General features: G+C 41.6%; 1 protein-coding gene and 3 non-coding genes across 5 annotated transcripts in view; all 4 read right to left on the bottom strand.

Annotated features, from left to right (window-relative positions):
* LOC136955258 (FERM domain-containing protein 5-like) overlaps positions 1–17,608 on the bottom strand; it is a 38,203-nt gene extending 20,595 nt beyond the window's left edge. For both annotated transcript variants that reach the window (XM_067248921.1, XM_067248922.1), the window contains exon 1: positions 17,507–17,608. In XM_067248921.1, coding sequence (XP_067105022.1) covers positions 17,507–17,608 — 102 coding nt within the window. The remainder of the gene's footprint in view (positions 1–17,506) is intronic.
* Positions 17,609–18,528: 920 nt separating this feature from the next.
* Positions 18,529–18,600, bottom strand: trnah-gug (transfer RNA histidin (anticodon GUG)). The gene has a single exon. It is a non-coding gene; the product is annotated as a tRNA-His (tRNA).
* Positions 18,601–19,104: 504 nt separating this feature from the next.
* Positions 19,105–19,176, bottom strand: trnah-gug (transfer RNA histidin (anticodon GUG)). Its single transcript has one exon. It is a non-coding gene; the product is annotated as a tRNA-His (tRNA).
* Positions 19,177–19,522: 346 nt separating this feature from the next.
* trnah-gug (transfer RNA histidin (anticodon GUG)) lies at positions 19,523–19,594 on the bottom strand. Its single transcript has one exon. It is a non-coding gene; the product is annotated as a tRNA-His (tRNA).
* Positions 19,595–20,869: the final 1,275 nt, after the last annotated feature.

The following is a 20,869-nucleotide window of genomic DNA, read 5'->3' as shown; positions in this document are numbered from 1 at the left end:
TGAAACTGTGTCCTGTAGCCTGAGCCTCTGGATACCTTGGCAACCTTGAATATATTATATTACATTTACATTTAGTCATTTAGCAGACGCTCTTATCCAGAGAGATTTACAGTGAGTACAGGGACATTCCCCCCGAGGCAAGTAGGGTGAAGTGCCTTGCCCAAGGACACAACGTCCTTTTGCACGGCTGGGAATCGAACTGGCAACCTTCAGATTACTCCCTCACCGCTCAGCCATCTGACTCCTTGTATATTTATATATATTATATACTGTATATTTAAGGTGTTTCTCAGGTCATTTAGCATATAGCCCCAAAAAATCGGTATAAAGATTACATAGAAGTCAAGTTGTCTTCAAACATTTGTAGACGTGACATCACAGGATTGTAAACTGTAAACTAAATTCTCTGACATTCTACAGCCTATCATGTCTTTCTAGAAGTAGTCACACAGTAAACTAGTTGAGATCCCATTGGTACAATTACCTCACAATATCCACAGTCTTAAAAGTTATTCTATAATTCTTTGTGGCAAGAATGAGCGGCTGCCCTAACAATGCAGTAAGGCTAACGGGAGCAAAATGCCCAAGGGGCACTTTAAAAAACAATTACACTCCGTGTTAGGCAGTGTAATGACAGTCCATTTAAAAGATTAACTCAGGCGTCACTTGAAATAGAAGCTATTACAAAGCTGAGTGACTACCTCTTCTTCAATCAATGCTGAGGTTTTCAAACATGCTGTTAAGCGTGACACTCGATAAACAAAACGTAGTTAGCAGTTCTGTCCGACTTGCCTGTCAAACCATCAGGAATTTTATTTCACTGCATTGTAGTTAATTCCACTTCTCATAATTAGTACATAATCTCCTCACTGTGCCTCCACAGCAGCACCTAGCTAATCTACAGTCGTGGCCATAGATTTTGGCAATGACAAATGTTGTGTTTTGCAAAGTTTGCTGGTTCAGTATTTGAGGAAAATGTTTTCACATGTTTCTATAGAATACTGGAATACAATAAGGCACATTTCATATTTTTTTAAGCTTTTTTGGGGCGAAAATTTTCAATATATCAAATAGTCCCCTCTTTTACAGCAGTCAATCTGCTCTTAAAATCCATTCAGAATGATAGAGTGATTTCACCTGGCTAGAACTACTTTCACCTGTGCTGATGATATGACTTACTGAAATTATGTTAGCAGTCATTTTATGCAAAGGCCCAGCAAACTTTGCAAACACAAAATGTATGTCGCTCCCAATACTTTTGGCCACGGCTGTACATCTGAGAGCACTGCAACTAGAGGCTGTCTGACACTGTAGAGGTCCTTCCTCTGCAAAAAAGTGCCAGCAGTCGATAATATTGCCCTGACAGAGCAGTCATCAGGTCAAACATGTTACTGATCACAGCGCATGATGGAGAGGGCGCCCCAGCATCTGCTGTGCTTGCAACCTGACAAGGAGCCAGAAGGACATGAGATCCGAACCACTGGCCCCAGATCCAACAATCAAATGCTCTCTGAGGAACAAAGAACTTGACAACTTTTTTTCTGCACAGGCTGTAATTATTTGGGGGGGAAATTCCCTCTACAAAATAACATACTGTATCTTCAGCAGTACCGGTAGTACAATGACGTATGCTGTTCAGTTGTACCTCCAGCTAATCTTGTCCCATCTTTCTGTGGACAGTGTGAATGTCAATGCATTGTCCAATACTCGGGATGCTGCCAAAAAATTCATTGTGGGTAAACTGAGCCAGAGCAGCAGTGAAACAATTTACACTCTTGCACCAATCTATTACAGGGCGCTGTACATGGAACTGCAATAGGTGGGGAAACCTGAGAAAAATTACCTTGTACTTGTACAGGAAGTACGCACAAGCTAGAACAAAGAGCATCTGTTTTCTACTCTTCTATCACTTCAATAAATTTGCTTCAAAAGTCCAATTCATACAACACAGATTAGGTTATGCATATTGCGAACCGTTTTGCCTCTACATAAACTTATGTAAATGTGTGATTTGTAACATAAAGACAGAAATAACAATGGTAGAAAATGGAAGTGTGGCTTTGAACAGTGAGTTTGGGCAAATCTGAGCCAATTGCCTTGCGGTTAATATCAACCATTTGTGTGGGTGTGAATAGCAAGAGTCTAAGGAAGATTGCTGTCCTGTGTGTATGTACATAAAGCAAAAAAAGACACATTAACCAGATGAACTAAAGCCTACGCACCACTCTGCATGACCCACAACCATTCAAAATGGTCTCATTTAGTTTGGTAAAGTTGTAAAATCAATCATGACTTTTATATGTCTTTTTAGTCTTTTACAGATGAAAGTCTCAGAATTTCACTGAGGAGATTCTGTCAGTGTAAAGATAATGGTTTGTCTAAAGCCATGGTGACAACCTAGACAGGAGAGTAAGGCATATTCCTGCTAGAATATGACCTGACCATTTGTTATATGTACTTAGTAGTGTGATGTGTGACCTGTTGTTTTTCCCTGATGCCTTCAAATACAATATGTGTCTCAGAGATTTATTCTAATCAGCGGATCTCAGTGAACCAAATGCACATATTGATTCTTTACCTCAGATTTGAACCATAACTTCATCCTCGGGTACCAAAAGAAATCCAAGGAAACATACACTAGCCACGATTTAGTACTGTCTATTGTTTGTAAAACTGCTGGCAAACTCACCCATATGACTTCCGTGCTGACTGGAATAATAATAACCACCCACACAAGACCTTTAACACTGCATATGGAACGTAATCTTTTTTGAGGCAAGCAAAGCACCCAGTCTTTGAAAAGCAGGATAGTGTAGTATCTGGAAGCAGTACAAACCTGAGGTTGATCAGAAATGCCGAATGGCGAATATCCAACCTGAAACTAACTACAGTAAGCCGGCGGTCTTTGCTGAACGCTCACTGTATTCTACAGATTGCGTTTCCCCAGATTCCTCAGATCGCGCATGCTAGTTTGCAAAAAAGGAATAAAAGAAACAAACGTACATTAAATTAAAAGAAAAACTATGTTAAAGATAGGATAATCCAAATACCTGTGTTTTATGAATGCTTTTTTAGTGTAGAGATGGCTGTTGATTATATGGTTTACATCAAATATTGTCTAATATGATCAAGAATACGGGTAGGCCTATGTGATTAACAGTAAGATGATGTTGTCATGGCACGTGATCCTCAACATCAAACACCTGCTGCGTCTATATAGAGCTCCAGATAAGCACAGGTCTTTGTGCCCACGAGACAAACACATTATCAAAGCACTTTTTATTCCCCCTCGCATTATGTTGAGCTGTTTGTGGCCATCCAAATCTTCTTGCCCTCATTTCAGAAGTGTGCCGAGGGGCACTGCTCTGAACATAAAACCTTTTTCCAACTAGGCTTCTGGAGTTGTAGCGTCTGGTTTATTTTAAGACACGTTGTGTATTATTTCCTGATATCCTTGGTGTGCCTTCTTACGTCAAGAAACATCATTCCATTTAACACTCCAGCACTCTCATTTGTCTCTGAGCTTACAGTACGACAGGAGAACAAGTCAATGTTGAGGTCGAAGGGAGAGAACGTGGCGAGGGTACGACAGGATGACTAAAACCTGCCTCGTCGTCTCCAGGGAATCAAAGCAGGGGGAAGAGGCAGGACCTGTTCGAGGACAGGATCAGTGCTCAAGGAGCTGCCAAGAGGAGAGACGTATTGCTTCTGCTTGGCACGCTCCAAACAGGGACCTGCTTGAAAAGGCGCTTTATTTACTCTGGGTGGTGGGGGTGGGGTACTCTGCCAGTTTGTGGGTAAACAGAAAAAAGCCAAAGACGCGATCAAGCGAGAAGGGGCACTGTCTCCCCTCTTACGTTCTGAAGCCTGGGAATAACTTCACCTAGCAAAGAGCCGTGCGCAGTGAGCACCCAGTTGCCTTTTGAAATTCAAGAAGAGGGCGGCATGTACTTGATATGCTTGGGAGAGCACGGTTCTATCACTGTAACATACACTGCCACACTGTGCTGTAGTCAAAGAAAGTGAGTCCATTTTGTTCTTTCTCATTCCTTGGACCAGAGTCTATGTTTCTTTAGCTCCTTCCAGCTACAGGCTTCTTCCAACACTGTTACATTTCATCCATAGCTTTCTGCATATCTTTGATGACAAGGGTTCCTCCAAATCATGTCGTCTTACTAGATAAAAGTCAAGTCAAATTATATAAATGAAGTTTAGTTAGTCTGCCTACTAGTAACTAAACTCTGCCTCAGATTTGCTATATAATTCAACAAAACTCATTTAAAAAAAACATGAAATGCCAGATTTAAACATTGGTTGAAATCCTAACCCCCCACATCCCTCGGTATCCGGCAACAATAAAAACCAAACATGCACTGACGCAAGCCTCTGAAAACAAGGTAAAGGAGAGAAAGATTGGGTCCCAGTTGGATGACATCCTGTCTCAGTGTCCATTATCACACTCTTCAGTGGTCCTGGCCAGTGCTGGTGGTGTATGAGGATAACAGGAATGGACCTGCCTCTGCGCCTGTGCCTGAGATGTTTAATAATGAGAGCTGAGCTGGCAGGCTCACAGGGATGTATCTGCGCATACTCTACCCCGCAGCCCATAATGCAGAGTGACACACTGGAGGAAGACATGCTCTTAGATTAGCGGCACAAAATGAGCATGCCTCACAATGGTGCTCTTGTGTCACCATTGAGAGATAAATTGTGTTTTTAAATAAGCAGTTAGAAAAAATAAAGGCAGCTCCAACTGCAGCTCAAGGCCACAGCAAGTTCCCCTTTCAACAAAACATTTCCATAAAGTATCCATCACCAGAGATAGGTGTTATAACTTGTATGTATGAATGAATATATTCTGGTATGTTAGCAAGTAATTATGCTGCAGTACCTTTCTATTGTTTATCTGTCATAAAGCCTGGGCTCCAGCCTGGACGAGCGGCAGCTTAGCTTTGGGTTGAGAATAATACGTTTAAGAGACGTTTGGTTGAGCTGTTGTGTTCCGCCATATTCCCCAAAGAACAACCCAGAACACCTTCAACAAGTGAAAACAATATCCAACCAACAATGAAATGATCATTTGTCAGTTTTTTAAGGCAAACTAAAATCCATCAAAACGTTATTACGTTTTATACTATTCATTTTATTTTATTTTTAGTGTCCTCAATTCAATTCAGTTCAACTCACCTTATTAATCCCAAAGGAAATTCACACCTTACTAAAATAATAATAAAACACAGGTAACACACAATATAATATACACAATAGCATCTATCAAATTTCAACATAATTGAAGTGTCATATTCTGAAAACAGGTGAAATCAGCAGCCAGTGTATTTTGGCCATACATAATATATACTTTTATATGTTTAGAGAGGTAATAATCTAGACATGGTAATTACATCAGGATGTCCTTCTGGTTCTGTCTCTGCTTGATTGTACATTACATATTGGTCTGATCTGGATTAATTCAACTGGAATTGAATCTGAAGAACCAGCTTCACCCAAGTATTGTGCCAGCTGGCTTCAGGAACAGGGCACTGCCCAGCTGTTTCCCTGCCATAGCAAAGTAAATTGGATCTTTTTGTACAGGCACAGACAAAGCCCCCCCTGCCCCCCCCACACACACACACACACACACACACACACACACACACACACACACACAGGGACACCCAAGAGCAAAGCCAAATTGTGGCAGTTAAGACAAACTCTTATATGCTATAGTCCCAGTAGACCTCAACAGAATGACAGACAGGTAAACTGGCACAAAACCCAATTTCTTTTTCATAAAGAAAATGGGACAGTTCCGGAACTCTTCTTTCCTGACACATCTTGTCATAGTCTCTCATATCTATCTGCCAAGTTAATATCTAATATATCACTGCAAAGTTAAAGGCAATGGTTTCAAGGCATCTGATTCCCCATGATGTTTTTCAATAAAATCCCTTGCGGATAATGGAAGAGGGTAGCTAGGTTCACGTCACCAACTAAAGGGAAGTGCAATCACTGAGAGCAGGCACTCCATTAATGACGGACACTTAGGACACCTTTCAATTAACAACTCCAATCCCTATAAGACTGCAGTCAGTGGACAGAAGGAGGATTGAGGAGAGGAGAGGAAAGGAGAGGAGAACCAAAACAAACTTTAGAGCAGTATATTTCCACACGATTATCTTGTATCTCTATAAAAGAGTTGGGTAGTACTGTTGCTTGGCCATATTCTATCCATGCCATGTTACAAATGTGGAGTTATTTCGGCATAATACAGAACTACTGTTATACAAAATAACCAGTCAGTGTAAACCCCCCTCTTAAGAATCAAGAATATGAAGCACATCATGAGGCAAAGTAAAAATAACAATTAAAGTCCTATCAAAATGTCCTATCAAAATGAAACTTAAAAACACATAGGTAGAAGAACATCTCATATTTCATTTCATAACAAACTCCACAAGCTAAAATTATTATGATTGTCATAGTCCACGAGACAGAGAGCTTGCCAATTCAACAAACCATGAATCTGTATTGTTTTCTGTCTTCGTCTTCTCCTTTTTCTTCTTCTTCTACTTCTTTTTCTTTTAATGTCTTTGGCCAGGCTGGCCTTGTGGCCTGGTAGTGACATGGGGAACCTACAGAGTTTGTCCTCATCCAGTAAGTAATGAGGTTTGAAGGTGCTTTGCTGATGAGCTCAGATGTCAGATGAAGGGACTGTCAGGGACCAATCATGCTCACCTAAGCAGTCTCCTTAGACAGGAGCCAGATTTCTCCCATAAGCACTTTCATGGTAGTCAGACTCCATACGAGAACAAATCAATTATCCATCCGTCAGGCACATTTGGAGGTGTAGGGAATCTGGAGGGGGGTGTTGCCATTTTGCATGGTCAGCTTACTCAACCGTTTGGCATGAGACACTGACCTCAGCGTGTGTGCTCGCCTCACTTATTGTAAGCCATGTTCAATCCTTTCTGTATGTTCACACGGAGGCAGAAAATTCACACTGAGGATACCCAGAAAAACCAAATGTGCCAGGAATTTAAATGCTAAGATACATATTTCACATCAGTCAGACAAAACTAGACTGCGGTCCCTGATGTCTGACAATGTGAGTCAAACAGTACATTAAAGTAGAAGAGACACAGTATGCACATCTACATTTTGCGGGGTATTTTGCTTTTTGTAACCAAAGACAAGACCTTCTATTGCTTTTAGGAACAATTCTTTGCATCCCATTGACAGTAGTGCAACCACAAGGTTTTCATCAGGTCTCCAACAGAGCCTAACCACAGCCTTCCTTACAGGTAGGCCTGGAGAGAGCGTTCTAGTTATTTAATTGCTGGGTTACGCTTCATTAGAGCACAGGATGATATCTACACAGATAAGACATGGTACCCTCTCCTCATTACAGAAGAGCTGTGTTCACCTGGAGGTGCAGTCCATAATTAACACATATGTCCATTTCCTGCCTGGTAGAACCAGAATATAGAACTGTAATAGGCTTATCCCCAGACTAACTCTACATTTTACAAAGGTCCATCTCTGCTTCAATGAAGCAGTCCCCTCTCTCATTGATGACTGGGTGATGGATTTTAGAGGATGACTGAGGAGCTTTAGACTCTAGACACTGACGCAGGACGTGTGTGGGTTATTAATGGTGGATATTTATATCCGGTTTGGCTATATCTTTATCTGTCTCTCTCTTGGTGTGCTTGCTCCAGACACTCTAACCACGGAGACAGGGGTGAGGGCTGGCACCGGCATGCGTGACACAGCCCTCCACTCTCTCTTTGTGCTGCATTATTCTCCTCTATCAGGCCATTTTTATACATTTTTAATTTCCCCCCATAATGCCTCGCTGCAACCGCACATGCTGACACCCCAGGTTTTATTTCATATTTTTTTTGCTAAAACATCAGAACCTTGGTTACATAAGCTTTGTATGAACAAGGCAGGATCTTTCCTGTCATCAGAGCCCCACCCGCTCACACTAATAGGGTTATCTGAGGTCCCAATGGTGAGGCGAGGCTCCATCTGACGGCAGCTCACCTGGCTTGTGTCTCCTCCTGGAGCCAGCAGCAGCTGGATGCAGAACACTCTGTGCACATTAATGGTTCATGAGCAGAGAAGGCGTGGTGAGGACAGTGTCCAGTCAGGCAGCAAGGTTGCAACGACCTCCACAGAGGCGGGATGCATGAGGAGCCCTTTGGGAGGAAGTGTACCGTCAGAATGATGATTGGCAAGAGCAGAGGGTGCGAGACAAAGAGAAGTTCTCAACCTTGCTTGATCTTGAACAAGCAACCAGCCCCGGCAGGTGCAGTAAACAGTCTTCAAATCTGAGGTACCAGACTGCCAGAGCATCTCTGTCTGCACGGGAGAATAACACCACCACACCCTAATAGAACCTCTCTCACACAGACATCCATCAAGTCCCCTCTGTAGGGAGGCAACCCACTGGAAATTGGGCTACGACAGAACATTAACCCCATTTAGGAAGTTGTTCACTTAGGGTCTAACCTTCCCCGAGGAAAGATCCAAACTGGGGTAAAGACGGCCACACACCACAAGTAGATAAACTGGAGCACCTGACTGTCGGCACAGATGACGGCTTCACTGCTCAAATGCTGTCGACGGGTCACGGGGAACATGTGCTAAGCACATGTATTATTTCAGTGGGTGAGTAGGCTATATGACTACAGAGTTGTGAGGTGCAGTTGTCAACATCAGGAGGGCCAAAGTACCTCAGTGTGTGGCCGGAAGAGGCTGCCAGATTAGGCCATATTAGGGAGGCGGGGTGTTTGGCATGCATGGTCTTGTGTGAGCAGCGTGTCACCGCTGGGCGGCCGCAGAGTCTGGGCTTATAGCAGTCTGACGAGAGCAGCTGGAGAGCAGTGACGTATTAAGCTTGTTGCCATGGAGACCTGTGGTTCCCCAGCGTCACTGAAATCCAAGGACAGGACAATGTCATCATCACAGCCTGGCATCCTGGGAGGCATAACTGTGACAAACTGATTAACATTCACTCAAACAAACGTTACAAATGTTATATTGTGCCATGGTTTATTCATTGGATATTGTTGTAAGCTTATCTTCAAGCTACAACCTCCATTATGCAATCCAATACAAAGTTATCCAAATTGACAAAAACGTAATTATTTCATTAGCCAACACTTAATGCAATGCTTACAAGAGCTTGGGGGTAATGTTTGACATGGAATGAATTTTCCCTAGCCACCTCAATCTGTTCAGTGAGAAACTGATATAAAGGTCATAAACGTGATGTTTTTATTTGCTTCACCAAAGGTTTCTGCCTGTTCATATTGCATGAGAGCACCCTGCCATCTTAATAATATCACCATACACAACGACATTTTGCCTTTTTTCTACACTTTACAGCAGCCAGCACCTTGGGCGAGTTAAGGATTCATAAGGCTATGTGCCATTCAGTATGTATAGATGTATAGATGTTTTGCAATGTACCCAATAAAGAAAAAACTAAAACTAAAATAATAACCTTGTCACTTTGTATTCAAATCTGCTTCTTAAAAGTTACATGAAGAAACCTTTCCTCCCTGAAGCCACAGCCCCTAGATCCAGTCTGGGTTAAGTCTGTCCAACTAACTGAGTTCCTTGTGAATCTTTTGACAAAGCTCATTTGAGAGCTAGATGGGACTGGAAAAAGAGGACAGCCATGGACAACATTGCCTTGAATCTCATTACTGTGCCAGTGGAAACATTTAAATTAGGTAAAGAAGCGGGGCCTCATGTTACTGTTGATGCTATGCAGACCTGGGAGGATTCATTTGAAAAAGTCTGTTATATTCATTCAAATGCTGGGCAAGCCTGTTTCATAACAAAGTACATAGCCCTTGTTGTACAAACCCATGTTTGGAAATCACGATATTTAACTTGGCTGTTCATGACGCTACCCTTAAATATACTGTAGTCGAATGGCTGGAATATAATGGAGAATTCAAAAATAACATACTTGATAGTTTCCTTCCATCACTCTCGTTACATGATGTTCTTCAAAAATCACAAAGAGAGAAATCCACTGCAGCACAAATTACATTGCAACACATTACTACTGATCAGTGCGGTGCCAATCTATCCAATTTCTGTGGTGCCTCCCGATCTATATTTGATACTGTGGCCTGCAGTAGCTGCAGTAATTAAGGAGATGATGGAGAACGTGTCTGGAATGTATTCACCCCCAGCTATGGCTCTGATGATTTACAGTCCAACTATTGTGTCTCTGTCTAAGGAGGAGGCTGGAAGAAGTTAGGAGGCGGGAATCAGATGGCTGAGCGGTGAGGGAGTCGGGCTAGTAATCTGAAGGTTGCCAGTTCGATTCCTGGCCGTGTCAATTGACGTTGTGTCCTTGGGCAAGGCACTTCACCCTACTTGCTTCGGGGGGAATGTCCCTGTACTTACTGTAAGTCGCTCTGGATAAGAGCGTCTGCTAAATGACTAAATGTAAATGTAAGTTATGGAACAACCAAAGACACACACGCACACACGTACAAACACACTCACATCCACACTACAACTCCAGTAACAGGTTAAGCTACACTTTAGAATCAATACCATGTCTGTACTTAGCAGTTTCTGGAATGACAAATAAAGTAAACTGCTTGATCTAGTCTGCTGTATACCCTTTTATGCACCTCAACAGTATGTAATACAAAATGTCAACATATAAAAAAGGGAAACGCTGATACAGTACCGTATATTACAATAAAGAACCGAGTGAAGCTGTCTGTGACTGTGAGTCATTCATGCCATCCACCTATCTGAGCTGAGAGAAGAAGATCTCCCACAGGCTAGGCAGACACCCCCACTCCCCTTTCATCTCCTGCTCAACACACACACACACACACACACACACACACACACACACACACACACAGACAGAAGACAAGAAAGTGGCTAAGCAGCCCATATAAAGTCCTTCTCCCAGGGAAGTTTGGGGGTTACGAAACAAGCCCCTCTCCTTATTCAATGCAGTGCCTGTAGCAGGAATAGGCGTGGGAGAGACTAGCCGACGCGAGAGACACATCGACAAAGAAAGAAAGACAAAGACAGACATAAAGAGAGATAGACAGAGTGGGGGTATACAATGAGAGGAGGGAGGCGTAATAAGAGAAAGAGAAATAGACAGAGAGAGAGACAGAGAACTTCAGTGAAGTGTCTGTTTGTTGGATGGGTGAGATATATCAATTGAGGGTTTGTTAGGGAGGTTCCTAAACGTGCCTTTGTAGAGCACCCTAAGATTAAAAAACAATTTGGCCATGGTGAGCCCCAAGTCTACATATTATTACAGAAATATTATTAATCGTGCCCATAATCATGCAATGAATGATTGGGTATAAATGGTTCCAACGCACTGGGATTGCAAACAGGGATCTCTATACATTGAGCTTTGTACAGAAAAGTTACACTGCCTAAGAATCCAAGCACTGGAAAAATTTTCATTGGCACACAAATTAAACTCAAAATACACATTACAAATTATGTAGGTAAAATAGAGGCAGAGAGACAACCAAACGATACACCCCTATACAGTATACATCTTGCCAGAGTGATGATTTTTCACGTCTTGACTTATTCCTTGCTCAAACCACCAGAGTCCAACCAAGATCCAACCAAAGTGTTCAAAAAAATGTCTTGCAAAGACTCCGACACTGTGTGGAAAAAAATACGGAATTAATCTAGGTACCAACTGCAAACAGAAGTAGAGCCTTTCCCTGCTGAGTTTGGGTAATCTCAACACAGAAAACTGAGCAAATGAAGAGGAGTGTTTCAACAGGAACACAAACATATGTATTTTAGGGATGATGTTGGCGTTAAGGAGTGCTGTGAGTTAACAAAAAGCCAGAGGAAGTCCATCTATTCTGCTTTGGAACTGATTTCTCGAATCAACGTCTCAAGTCATCGTTTGAAGTGGCAATACAACAAGTGTTGCCAAATCAACTAGAAAATTACATTTCAAATTTGTGTCTGTAATCCAGTATAGTCCTATATCCAATGACCTACCTTTGAGGGTAACAGGAAGGAAAATGGATGGTGGGATATTGTCTTGGGTAAAAGGAAAACCGATCCTTTGGAACTCTGTGAGAAAAACAGCTCTCGTGCTTTCCATGTTAATCAGTCGAATGAGGGTCATGAGCATGGCCACCAAAAAATCTGAAGACTAAATCCTCAAACGGCTCAACATAATCAGATTTGATTAATTAAACATGAAGCACGCAGAAACAAAACTATTTTCAATTTCAGTAATATTGCCACCATCATTTCAGAATCACCACTGTCTCTTAGCTGTTTTCCAATTTTCAAAGATACTGTCCTCCACAGCAAATTACAGCACCCTCAAATCCGCCCCGTCACTCCTTTCAAGTTCGACATGAAAGCAAGAGCCTAGGCTGTATAGCCGAAACACTGACACTGCACTACACTATGGGATAATATATAATTTCTTTTTGCAAAATGGTACCACTGAATGCATTTTAAGATGTTCTAATGTGGTTTAATTCCAACACTAAAGGAAGAAGTTCTTTCAATTAAAGTCAGTCATGGTGAGAATCTTCTGTCCACTTCTCCAGCAGTCTGCTCGCTATCAGTCTCTGAAGATCTGCAAAACCTCTAACAAACACTCACCTTGGTGAAATCTAGTTTTGTCATCCTCAGTACCATTACATATTGGTCTTGTCTTCAATAGTGTGGAACAATTGAAAAAACTAACGTTCATTAAACGAACCCAATACATAAGACCTTGCCTTTTTGGCAATATTTTAGGCAACAAAAACATCCCCACATCTTTTTTTAAGGACATAACTTGAGAAAAACATTCGTCAAGCGAATGACCTCTCCACTCCACATGCTTCGGTTTAAACGGAGGAATGTCAGACCAGTCTCTGTGATGGATAGGGACATGTACTCTAGTGACAGAAAACACGGCCTCTTTCTCTAATGAACCATACAGTGGGAGGGGGAATCAATGGAGCTTCCATAACCTACATGTAACCAGGGACTCAGAAGCCAGCTTCGAGGCCCTGTAAGGTTGGCGCAGGATCTAACCAAAAATGAAATTAGGTTTCATTTCTAGGGATGTGTACAGAGAATGCATGATATGAAAAGGAAGGGAAAGGGATGACAATATAAAGGCCAGAATCACAAGAAAGAATTTAATATAAAAGCGAGTGTGTTTCTGTGAGAAAGAGAGAAGTCATTACAGCGTAAGAAGTAATCCGTTCCTCAGATTTCCACTGACCTGCAATAGGTCTGTAATCTTTGAGATGCAACAGTTCTCATATGAGCCTAGAGATTGTTTAGCAGTTTTGCTGGTCCTTTTTCCCATCTTCTCCTGCATGCCTTCCGTCATAATAAAATACATTTGAACATCAGCTATGGTGAAATGATCCAGGGAGTTTGATGCTTACAAGGTAGTGCACCAAATCAATAAGTAATAACTATTGTAATTACTTTGCATGAACATTTAATTCACTAACCCTTCACCAAAAAATCTATTATTTGGACTAAACTCTGTTCAGTTTGTTTGCATTTACTTGTGAGCTTGTGATTGGACCACCAATGTGTAATCACGTTGCCAGACCTCCACAGTGTGTGTCACTGAGCATTTGTGTGTGAGCACACACGTTTTGAAGTGTGTGTGTCTGTTCATGATGAAGATAAGAGTGGGACAATGTCAATAGTGATGATGACCACCATGGTCCCGAGCCAAACATAGGCCATCTGTTTGGGCCAGGCTGGAGAGGAAGCAGTCAGAGGGAGGGCAGGTCTTCTGGGTCACTGGCACACAAAGCTCTACGAGGAGGGAGACTGGCCCCCAGAACGGCACAACACAAGAGGACTCAGGTCATGTGATTAATGTATACATATATAAAGGGTTATATATATTTATATTATTTATGTACTATATATACATGCACTTGCTTTATTTGATCGAATCGGAAATTATGTTTGACTAGAGAGTAGATTTTTCAAGCCATAGCCTTGGTTTGAGTAATGGTATGTCCTCAGTGAGCAGCATGCAGTGTCTTTATTGCTGTGTCATGTACAGTGTGTGTGTGTGTGTGTGTGTGTTTGTGTGTGTGTGTGTACTGTAAAGTCCTGTGGTGTCAGGTTCTCCCTAGGATGGCTCATTAATCTGCAGAGCTGCAGTGCTAGAGAAGAGAGAGGAGGGGGTGGGACAAAGAGGATTCTCTGGTGCTGAAGGGCCAGCCAGGGACCAGGATCTTAGGGACGGCGAATGGAAGAGGGTGACCAAAGGGGTAAGGAGGTTTGGTGTGACTAAGTTTCCAACTGTAAGTGAAACTTTCCTTAGAGTTATTCATATCTCAAACGTACCCTCGGGCTGCTATGGGGACGTTTATTTGTATGACGTGTGTCTTATAGTCAGTCTAGAGAACGTCAGGCAGGACTAACCCCTGAAAATGATGCAGACAAGTCTATTTTTCTCCAAATAAATAGGCGCCTCTTTTGCTGCTCTGTGAAAGTACAGTACAAACCACCACTGCTGACTGCTGAATCCTTTAGGCAGTGCAGCAAAGCTGCCTCTGTGACCTCACCATGTAGCCGCTGTTGCAGAATGAGGAGGCAGATTATCCTATTGCTGCTGCATCCCAGGCTCAGTGTAAACACCACCAGCAACATGTGTGCTATCGTAGCACTCGAAGTTAAGGCCCCATTAAAAATTTACTCCTGGCACACATTTTAATAATTAATGTCCGGCAAAGCAACAACGCTTGAACCCTTTAGCACGCTTTTTTACCTCACTCTCGGCCATAGTTTCTGAAAAAAGCATGACAAACAGATAACTGTTATTTGTGTTTGCTTGTGAACAGATAATGTACATGGACATCTAGTAGGAAGCATTTGGCTGTCTTCAAATGCTTCTGGATCACCAGGGAATGTGTGGTTAAAGGTTCCCTTCTGGTATGTTGGCAAAATATGAAGGTTTAAGGTTTCGCATTATGTCTTCCCCAAAGCTGGCACTAAACCAGGATGTTCTCGATGTGAAGCCTAGTGTCTTTGCAGCTACAGTCTGCAGCTCAATATTAAGACGGAGCTCAAATCTCTTCAGATGCATTTTTGTAGAATGAGGGGAAATCGCATTAACGTATCAGTGGCTTCACGACCAAACATCCCGAATTTCAATCATTTCTAATAATCAGAGCATATTTGCTCAATGGAGATCCATGGGTATCATCAGTACAAGTTACAGAAGTGACATCTTTAGATGTACACTGATGCACATCCAATATGTAGGAGATTATTTTTATTTTTCTACATTATGGATTAATATGTTATTTCGTAGGGTACCTTCAAATCTAAAAGACATGTCTTTCCCAAAGCTCAGCTCAACAGCCTAGCTGGCGTGTCTAAAGCACATCCTACTTTTATTCTATATTAAGCCTGAGTGGTTAGAAAAAATCAATATAAGGGTTCGGCATAAGCAGTCCGTGGATTATTACGGTCAAACACTCCCAGCTGAATACCACGTTCATGTGATATATACATTTTCAATATTCAATATAGAGTGAATATGATCAACAAGGTAAGTTTTCCGGACAAGTATATACTGAAATGGATGACAGACAAAGCTGTTACACAGAAATAGAATGAGTTTTAAAAGTTAAACAAGACTTCTCAAATATTGGTAACATCAATCAAGATTAAAAGTGGGAAGAGCCCATTTAGTAGACAGAAATCCATTTCAATAATGCCTTCAGAATCCTAATGAGAGAAGCTCCTTCCAATTTTGCCATTTAGCTTTCAGAGAATTCGTAATTATATTTGTGCTGTGACTGTGTCCTGTCATTTCTGGGCAAGGTGACTCAGTTATACTGATGTGCATTGCCTCTGTGGGATCAATATTACAACTGAGGCATAATTCATTTAACGGTGTATCCATTTATGAACACTGATATCAAGCAACAGTACAAGGCCTCAACAGTGCATGGACATACATTTCATTTGTTCTAGTTTAAACAATGTAAAAAAGAATAATAACGATAATAATGTGATAAGTTCTAGAATGTTTCCCTGTTCAAATTCTATAGATATACACAGTGAAGTCCACTAACATGCAATTCAAATGAAATATACAAAGTTGACTAACATGCACTCAAATCAACAACTGGAGAGCTAAGTTAGTGCTAAGGTCAACTGATAATGGTCACATTTTATAAAAGGACAAACCTCTTTAGATGCTTTCACCTCAATGTGTCTACACTGTATCAGGTTTTTCTTGTCCTATCTTTCCATCCTTTCAGTCCATATTTCCCTTCCTTTTTTATACAAGAGTAGTATGGATAGACTACAACGTTTTGCTAAGATTATAATTTGACCAGCAGGAAAAGGAGAATCCCTTCTACCTTTTTTCTCTGCCTCTTTCTCTGACTCTATCTCTCATTCACCTGCGGTCTTTTCATTGGGCCAAAGGGTTGGGTTGTGCAAAGAAGGCTTGTGCGACATTCAGTGAGACACTGTTTGATGAGAAGAAAACATCCTATTTCTGCATGACTAAATGGAACTGCTTCTGAGATGGATACTAGGTGGGCTGAATGGAACTAATGAGGTGTGGCCCCTGTTCTGCTTTGTCACTTCCCAGGAGGCCACTCATTCGGGGCCATGTCTCCAAAAGGAATCAGGAAAAGAGAAAAAGAAGCTCTCACTTTAAATTGCCATAAAGAACTGTATGGGCAGCAATTCACATCGTCGATTATCTAACCACTGATCATAAAAGTCCACAATTGATGATCTCAACACCAATTGTTGAGGCACTGTTTGTTCACAAGGTGGCAAGGCTAGTAGACTGGAAGGAAATACAAAAACCTTCACAAGATTGGTGTTTGATCCTGTTCCATCTTCACAATAAATCAGCTAAGTGTCCTTGTCACATTATAAAGTAGGCTTTCTTTGCGTTTGTTGTCAAATCATACAAATGTGAGACTGGTGTTGGTCTTTTTGTGTTATGTCACTGCGAATACCTGTGAGAAAATCTTTTAACAACTATCAAAGAGCAACTGTCAGATATCAGGAATCCAGGCAGACTAGAAGAACACAATCTCTCTCTCTCTCACACACACACAAACACGTACGCACGCACACACATCTTTTTACGGATTCAGGTGTAGATCATAACTCTACTTATTGATTCTTTCCATTCTAATATAACACAAGTACTACAATTTATCAGAAATTTTTTGTAAAGCTCCGTTTAATAGAGCAAGATATGGGACGTTGGAGACATATATAAGGAATAGAAAACATTCAGATTGTCTGTATTCAGTCACAAATATAATTGACTAGCCATACGCAATGCAGATAAAACGTATTCCTGTGTTCAAATTAATGCTGCCGTCATGTGATGTTCACAGGTATCCGCGTCTCTGACGAAAGCGGCATCTGTCCCACAGGCGCAGAGCGACAGGCGAAAGATACCTAAAGCGTCAAAATAGGTTAAATAAATATTTGTGTAACTGACCTGAATCGTGCAGGTGTATTCCGAATCATCCAGCAGCCTGACGGTACAGTTGTATTCTCTTTCCAAATTCCTGATGCTGCCACTCATCAATCGACTCAGCATCTTTGTCTGCGTGTGGGACCACAATAAACTGTTCACAACAGAAGTATGTCAGATTAACGACGTTCTTCTTCTTTGGTCCAACACCTGGATCGCAGCAAATGCAACCTTAGGCGGAGATTAGGCATCGTTTTCAATATAGATATCCTCACAGTGTGTTCCTGGTTGAACAACCACTGAATGTATCAGTAGCTAAGTGAAAAGACGGTTATGGTTCAGTCAAACACTTGTCATCATACCTTTACCCTCGTCTCGACTGCTTGAAATGATACTGGGCGGGTCTGCAGGCGCTGAATGACGTGCCTTAAAACCAACGACAAGCGACGCCTCACATTTCTTTTTGGCCACAGGTTGCCTTCTACACACTGTAAGCCTTCCAAACCGCGGTAAGGAAACATTCTAACTACCTGGTGGATGTTTCATTAGCGCAAATATCCTCAACACTCATATTACATGTTCATGGCCTTATTGTGAGTAGCTATTAAGTGCCTATAGTTGAAGTAAAACACAGTTTTAATGCCAATAGTTGTCGTCATTTTGTTGTAGGCTACTCTGTCACAGTCACACGCATTTTTTTTAACCATCGAGCGCTTGATGACACAAGACGTGATAGATAGACTATCTCTCTATTAAGTGATGCCCAAAATATGGTGTGGAAGATATAGCCTTATAAATTTAGAAACAGATTTTAAAAATGAAAAGCTTTTTCACAATTCCTTGCGTAGCCTACTGGCTCCCTCTGGTGGTCAATGAAGCTATACAAACGAAAGTTGTCCTCATTTTGGTATGCGTATTCAATCTTTAGAAGTAGGCTAACTTTCCAACCCAAAAGTAGTATGGTACGGGCGGACTACTGCTTTTTAAAGAATTTGTAATCAATCTTGAACAAAAGCGAACCCATCTGCCGTGACATTGTTTCGCAATGCCGTGACCCGGATTCGAACCGGGGTTGCTGCGGCCACAACGCAGAGTACTAACCACTATACGATCACGGCGAGCTACGATAGGCGTTCGAATCAACTGATCAATTTAGACACTAGACCTATCGGCAGGGTTCGATTTACGGGGGGGGTGCATGGGGAGTGGTTGGGGGGGGTTGACCCCCCTAATTAAAGACTTGGATCCCCCCAAAAGAGGTACAAACAACAGGTAGGGGGGCTCGATACACGCCCTGGAGAAGAAGTTGACCCACACTCTGATTGTCATTGCATAATTCGCACTCTGCCTATCGGACTACAAAAAGCGTTTGGATTTAGTGGACTTGAACAAATGAGTAATTTCGAATTTATTTGTTTATCATGTTCATTTTAACCGTAATAAAGACACGAGCATCGCCTACCGGCAGTACAAAGAAATAGCAAGAAGAGGACACCAGAAACATACAACATATCCCAAATGCAGCAAGATAATGAAGTTTGTCAATTGACACTTTTTTCTCGTTGTTTAGAATTGTGTGCTTGAGCAAAAATGGATCCATCTGCCGTGACATTGTTTCGCAATGCCGTGACCCGGATTCGAACCGGGGTTGCTGCGGCCACAACGCAGAGTACTAACCACTATACGATCACGGCGAGCTACGATGGACGTGGGCCATCCTTCATCAATTGAGAAAGTAAGCCTATCGGACTACAAAACGCTTTTGAATTTAGTGGACGTGAACAAATGAGTAATTTCCAATGTCTGCCGAATATATTTGTTTATCGTGTACATTTTACCCTAATAAAGACACGAGCATCGCCTACCGGCAGTACAAAGACATAGCAAGAAGAGGACACCATTCAGAAACATACAAAATATCCAAAAGGCAGCAAGATAACAAAGTTTGCCAATTGACACATTTGTCTCGTATTCTTCTATAAGGCTATAATTGTTTGCTTGAGCAAAAGTGAGTCCATCTGCCGTGACATTGTTTCGCAATGCCGTGACCCGGATTCGAACCGGGGTTGCTGCGGCCACAACGCAGAGTACTAACCACTATACGATCACGGCGAGCTACGATGGACTCGGTTGTCGACAGCGTCAAAGATGGCGTTTTAAAACTCACTTTCATGTTGTATAGTGGTTTAGGTAAGGTACGACTGTAATGAATGGCTCTATGATTGAATCTAGATCACCTCCGTTTGGTCATACGTTATTTGCTATTTTACAATTTTAAAATTACAATAAAATTAATGATTAAGGATTTCGGAGATTTTTCACTTAGGTTTACCGATGACAGAAACAGATTAATCACGCAGCCTTGTAATTATATGTGTAAGTAAAGTTTGATTCTAATTGTGACAGGTACTCGCTTAAAAGAAAATCATACAATTGATATAATGCCAAATATAAGTCAGTTATTTGACTCGTGACATAGCATACAAACTTGTATTGTTTCCCTTATTTCGCCGCTAGAGGCCAGTCTATTTCAAATAGGCTAGTGTCTTTCATCAAAAGTTGCTGTCGTAATTTTTTTTAAATCGACTTAACAACGTCATTTATAATCTTTAAAAGAAAGGTCGCTTATATTGTTGAAATGACGAATGAGAATAGCATGCAGACATAGTTGTTTTTATTGTTGTTGCAGTTTCACCAACAATTAGTGTAGCGATATTATCCCCAACCGTTTTGCAATTATAAATCATTGGGACAGACTGGGACGTAGGCCTATATGTTGCACCATTCTGGTCAAATCATGTCTAAAAAGATATCAGATTGCCGTTTTCAAGGAACCATCGTCTTTTAGAACTTAACTGTTGATCACATATTTCCTGCACTTACAATAAACAAGCTTCATGACCATTAGAAGTCAATTGTTACAAAATATTGACCATAAACGGAACACAGCCCTTGCTTGTGATAGTGTTTGTCATGTTATTGGTTAATGGCAGTATGGTTGTTTATAGTAGTAGTGTGTGTGACAGTAACGGTGTGTTTCTAAGGGTAAGAGTAAGGGTGACGCTCAGCTGTCAAGTCATCTCCTGTTTCTGCTTCCTTGGAGGTAACACTGGTGTGGATATTCAGTGGATGATGTCACAGTTTTAACACCCCAGTCTTACAAATCCAAGCCTAGTTTCCACAGAGACTTGTCAAACATCAAAATAAGCTGCAGAATGGGGGTGGGGGTGGGGTAGAACACCCCAGGGCAGCCAATGACTGTAGGGCAGCCAATGACGGTAGCTCAGATGTCAACACATCATCATACAAACAAGCTTGAATCTAAGACGTCATGTCCATTTAGAACGGAACAGTCTGTTCTGTTGATGTCCCCAATAACAAATCATA

This window comes from Osmerus mordax, chromosome 13 (assembly GCF_038355195.1).
Source record: "Osmerus mordax isolate fOsmMor3 chromosome 13, fOsmMor3.pri, whole genome shotgun sequence".
Taxonomy (NCBI): Eukaryota; Metazoa; Chordata; class Actinopteri; order Osmeriformes; family Osmeridae; genus Osmerus; species Osmerus mordax.
The sequence above is the reverse complement of the archived record's forward strand: the minus strand, read 5'-3'. Positions and strand labels throughout refer to the sequence as shown.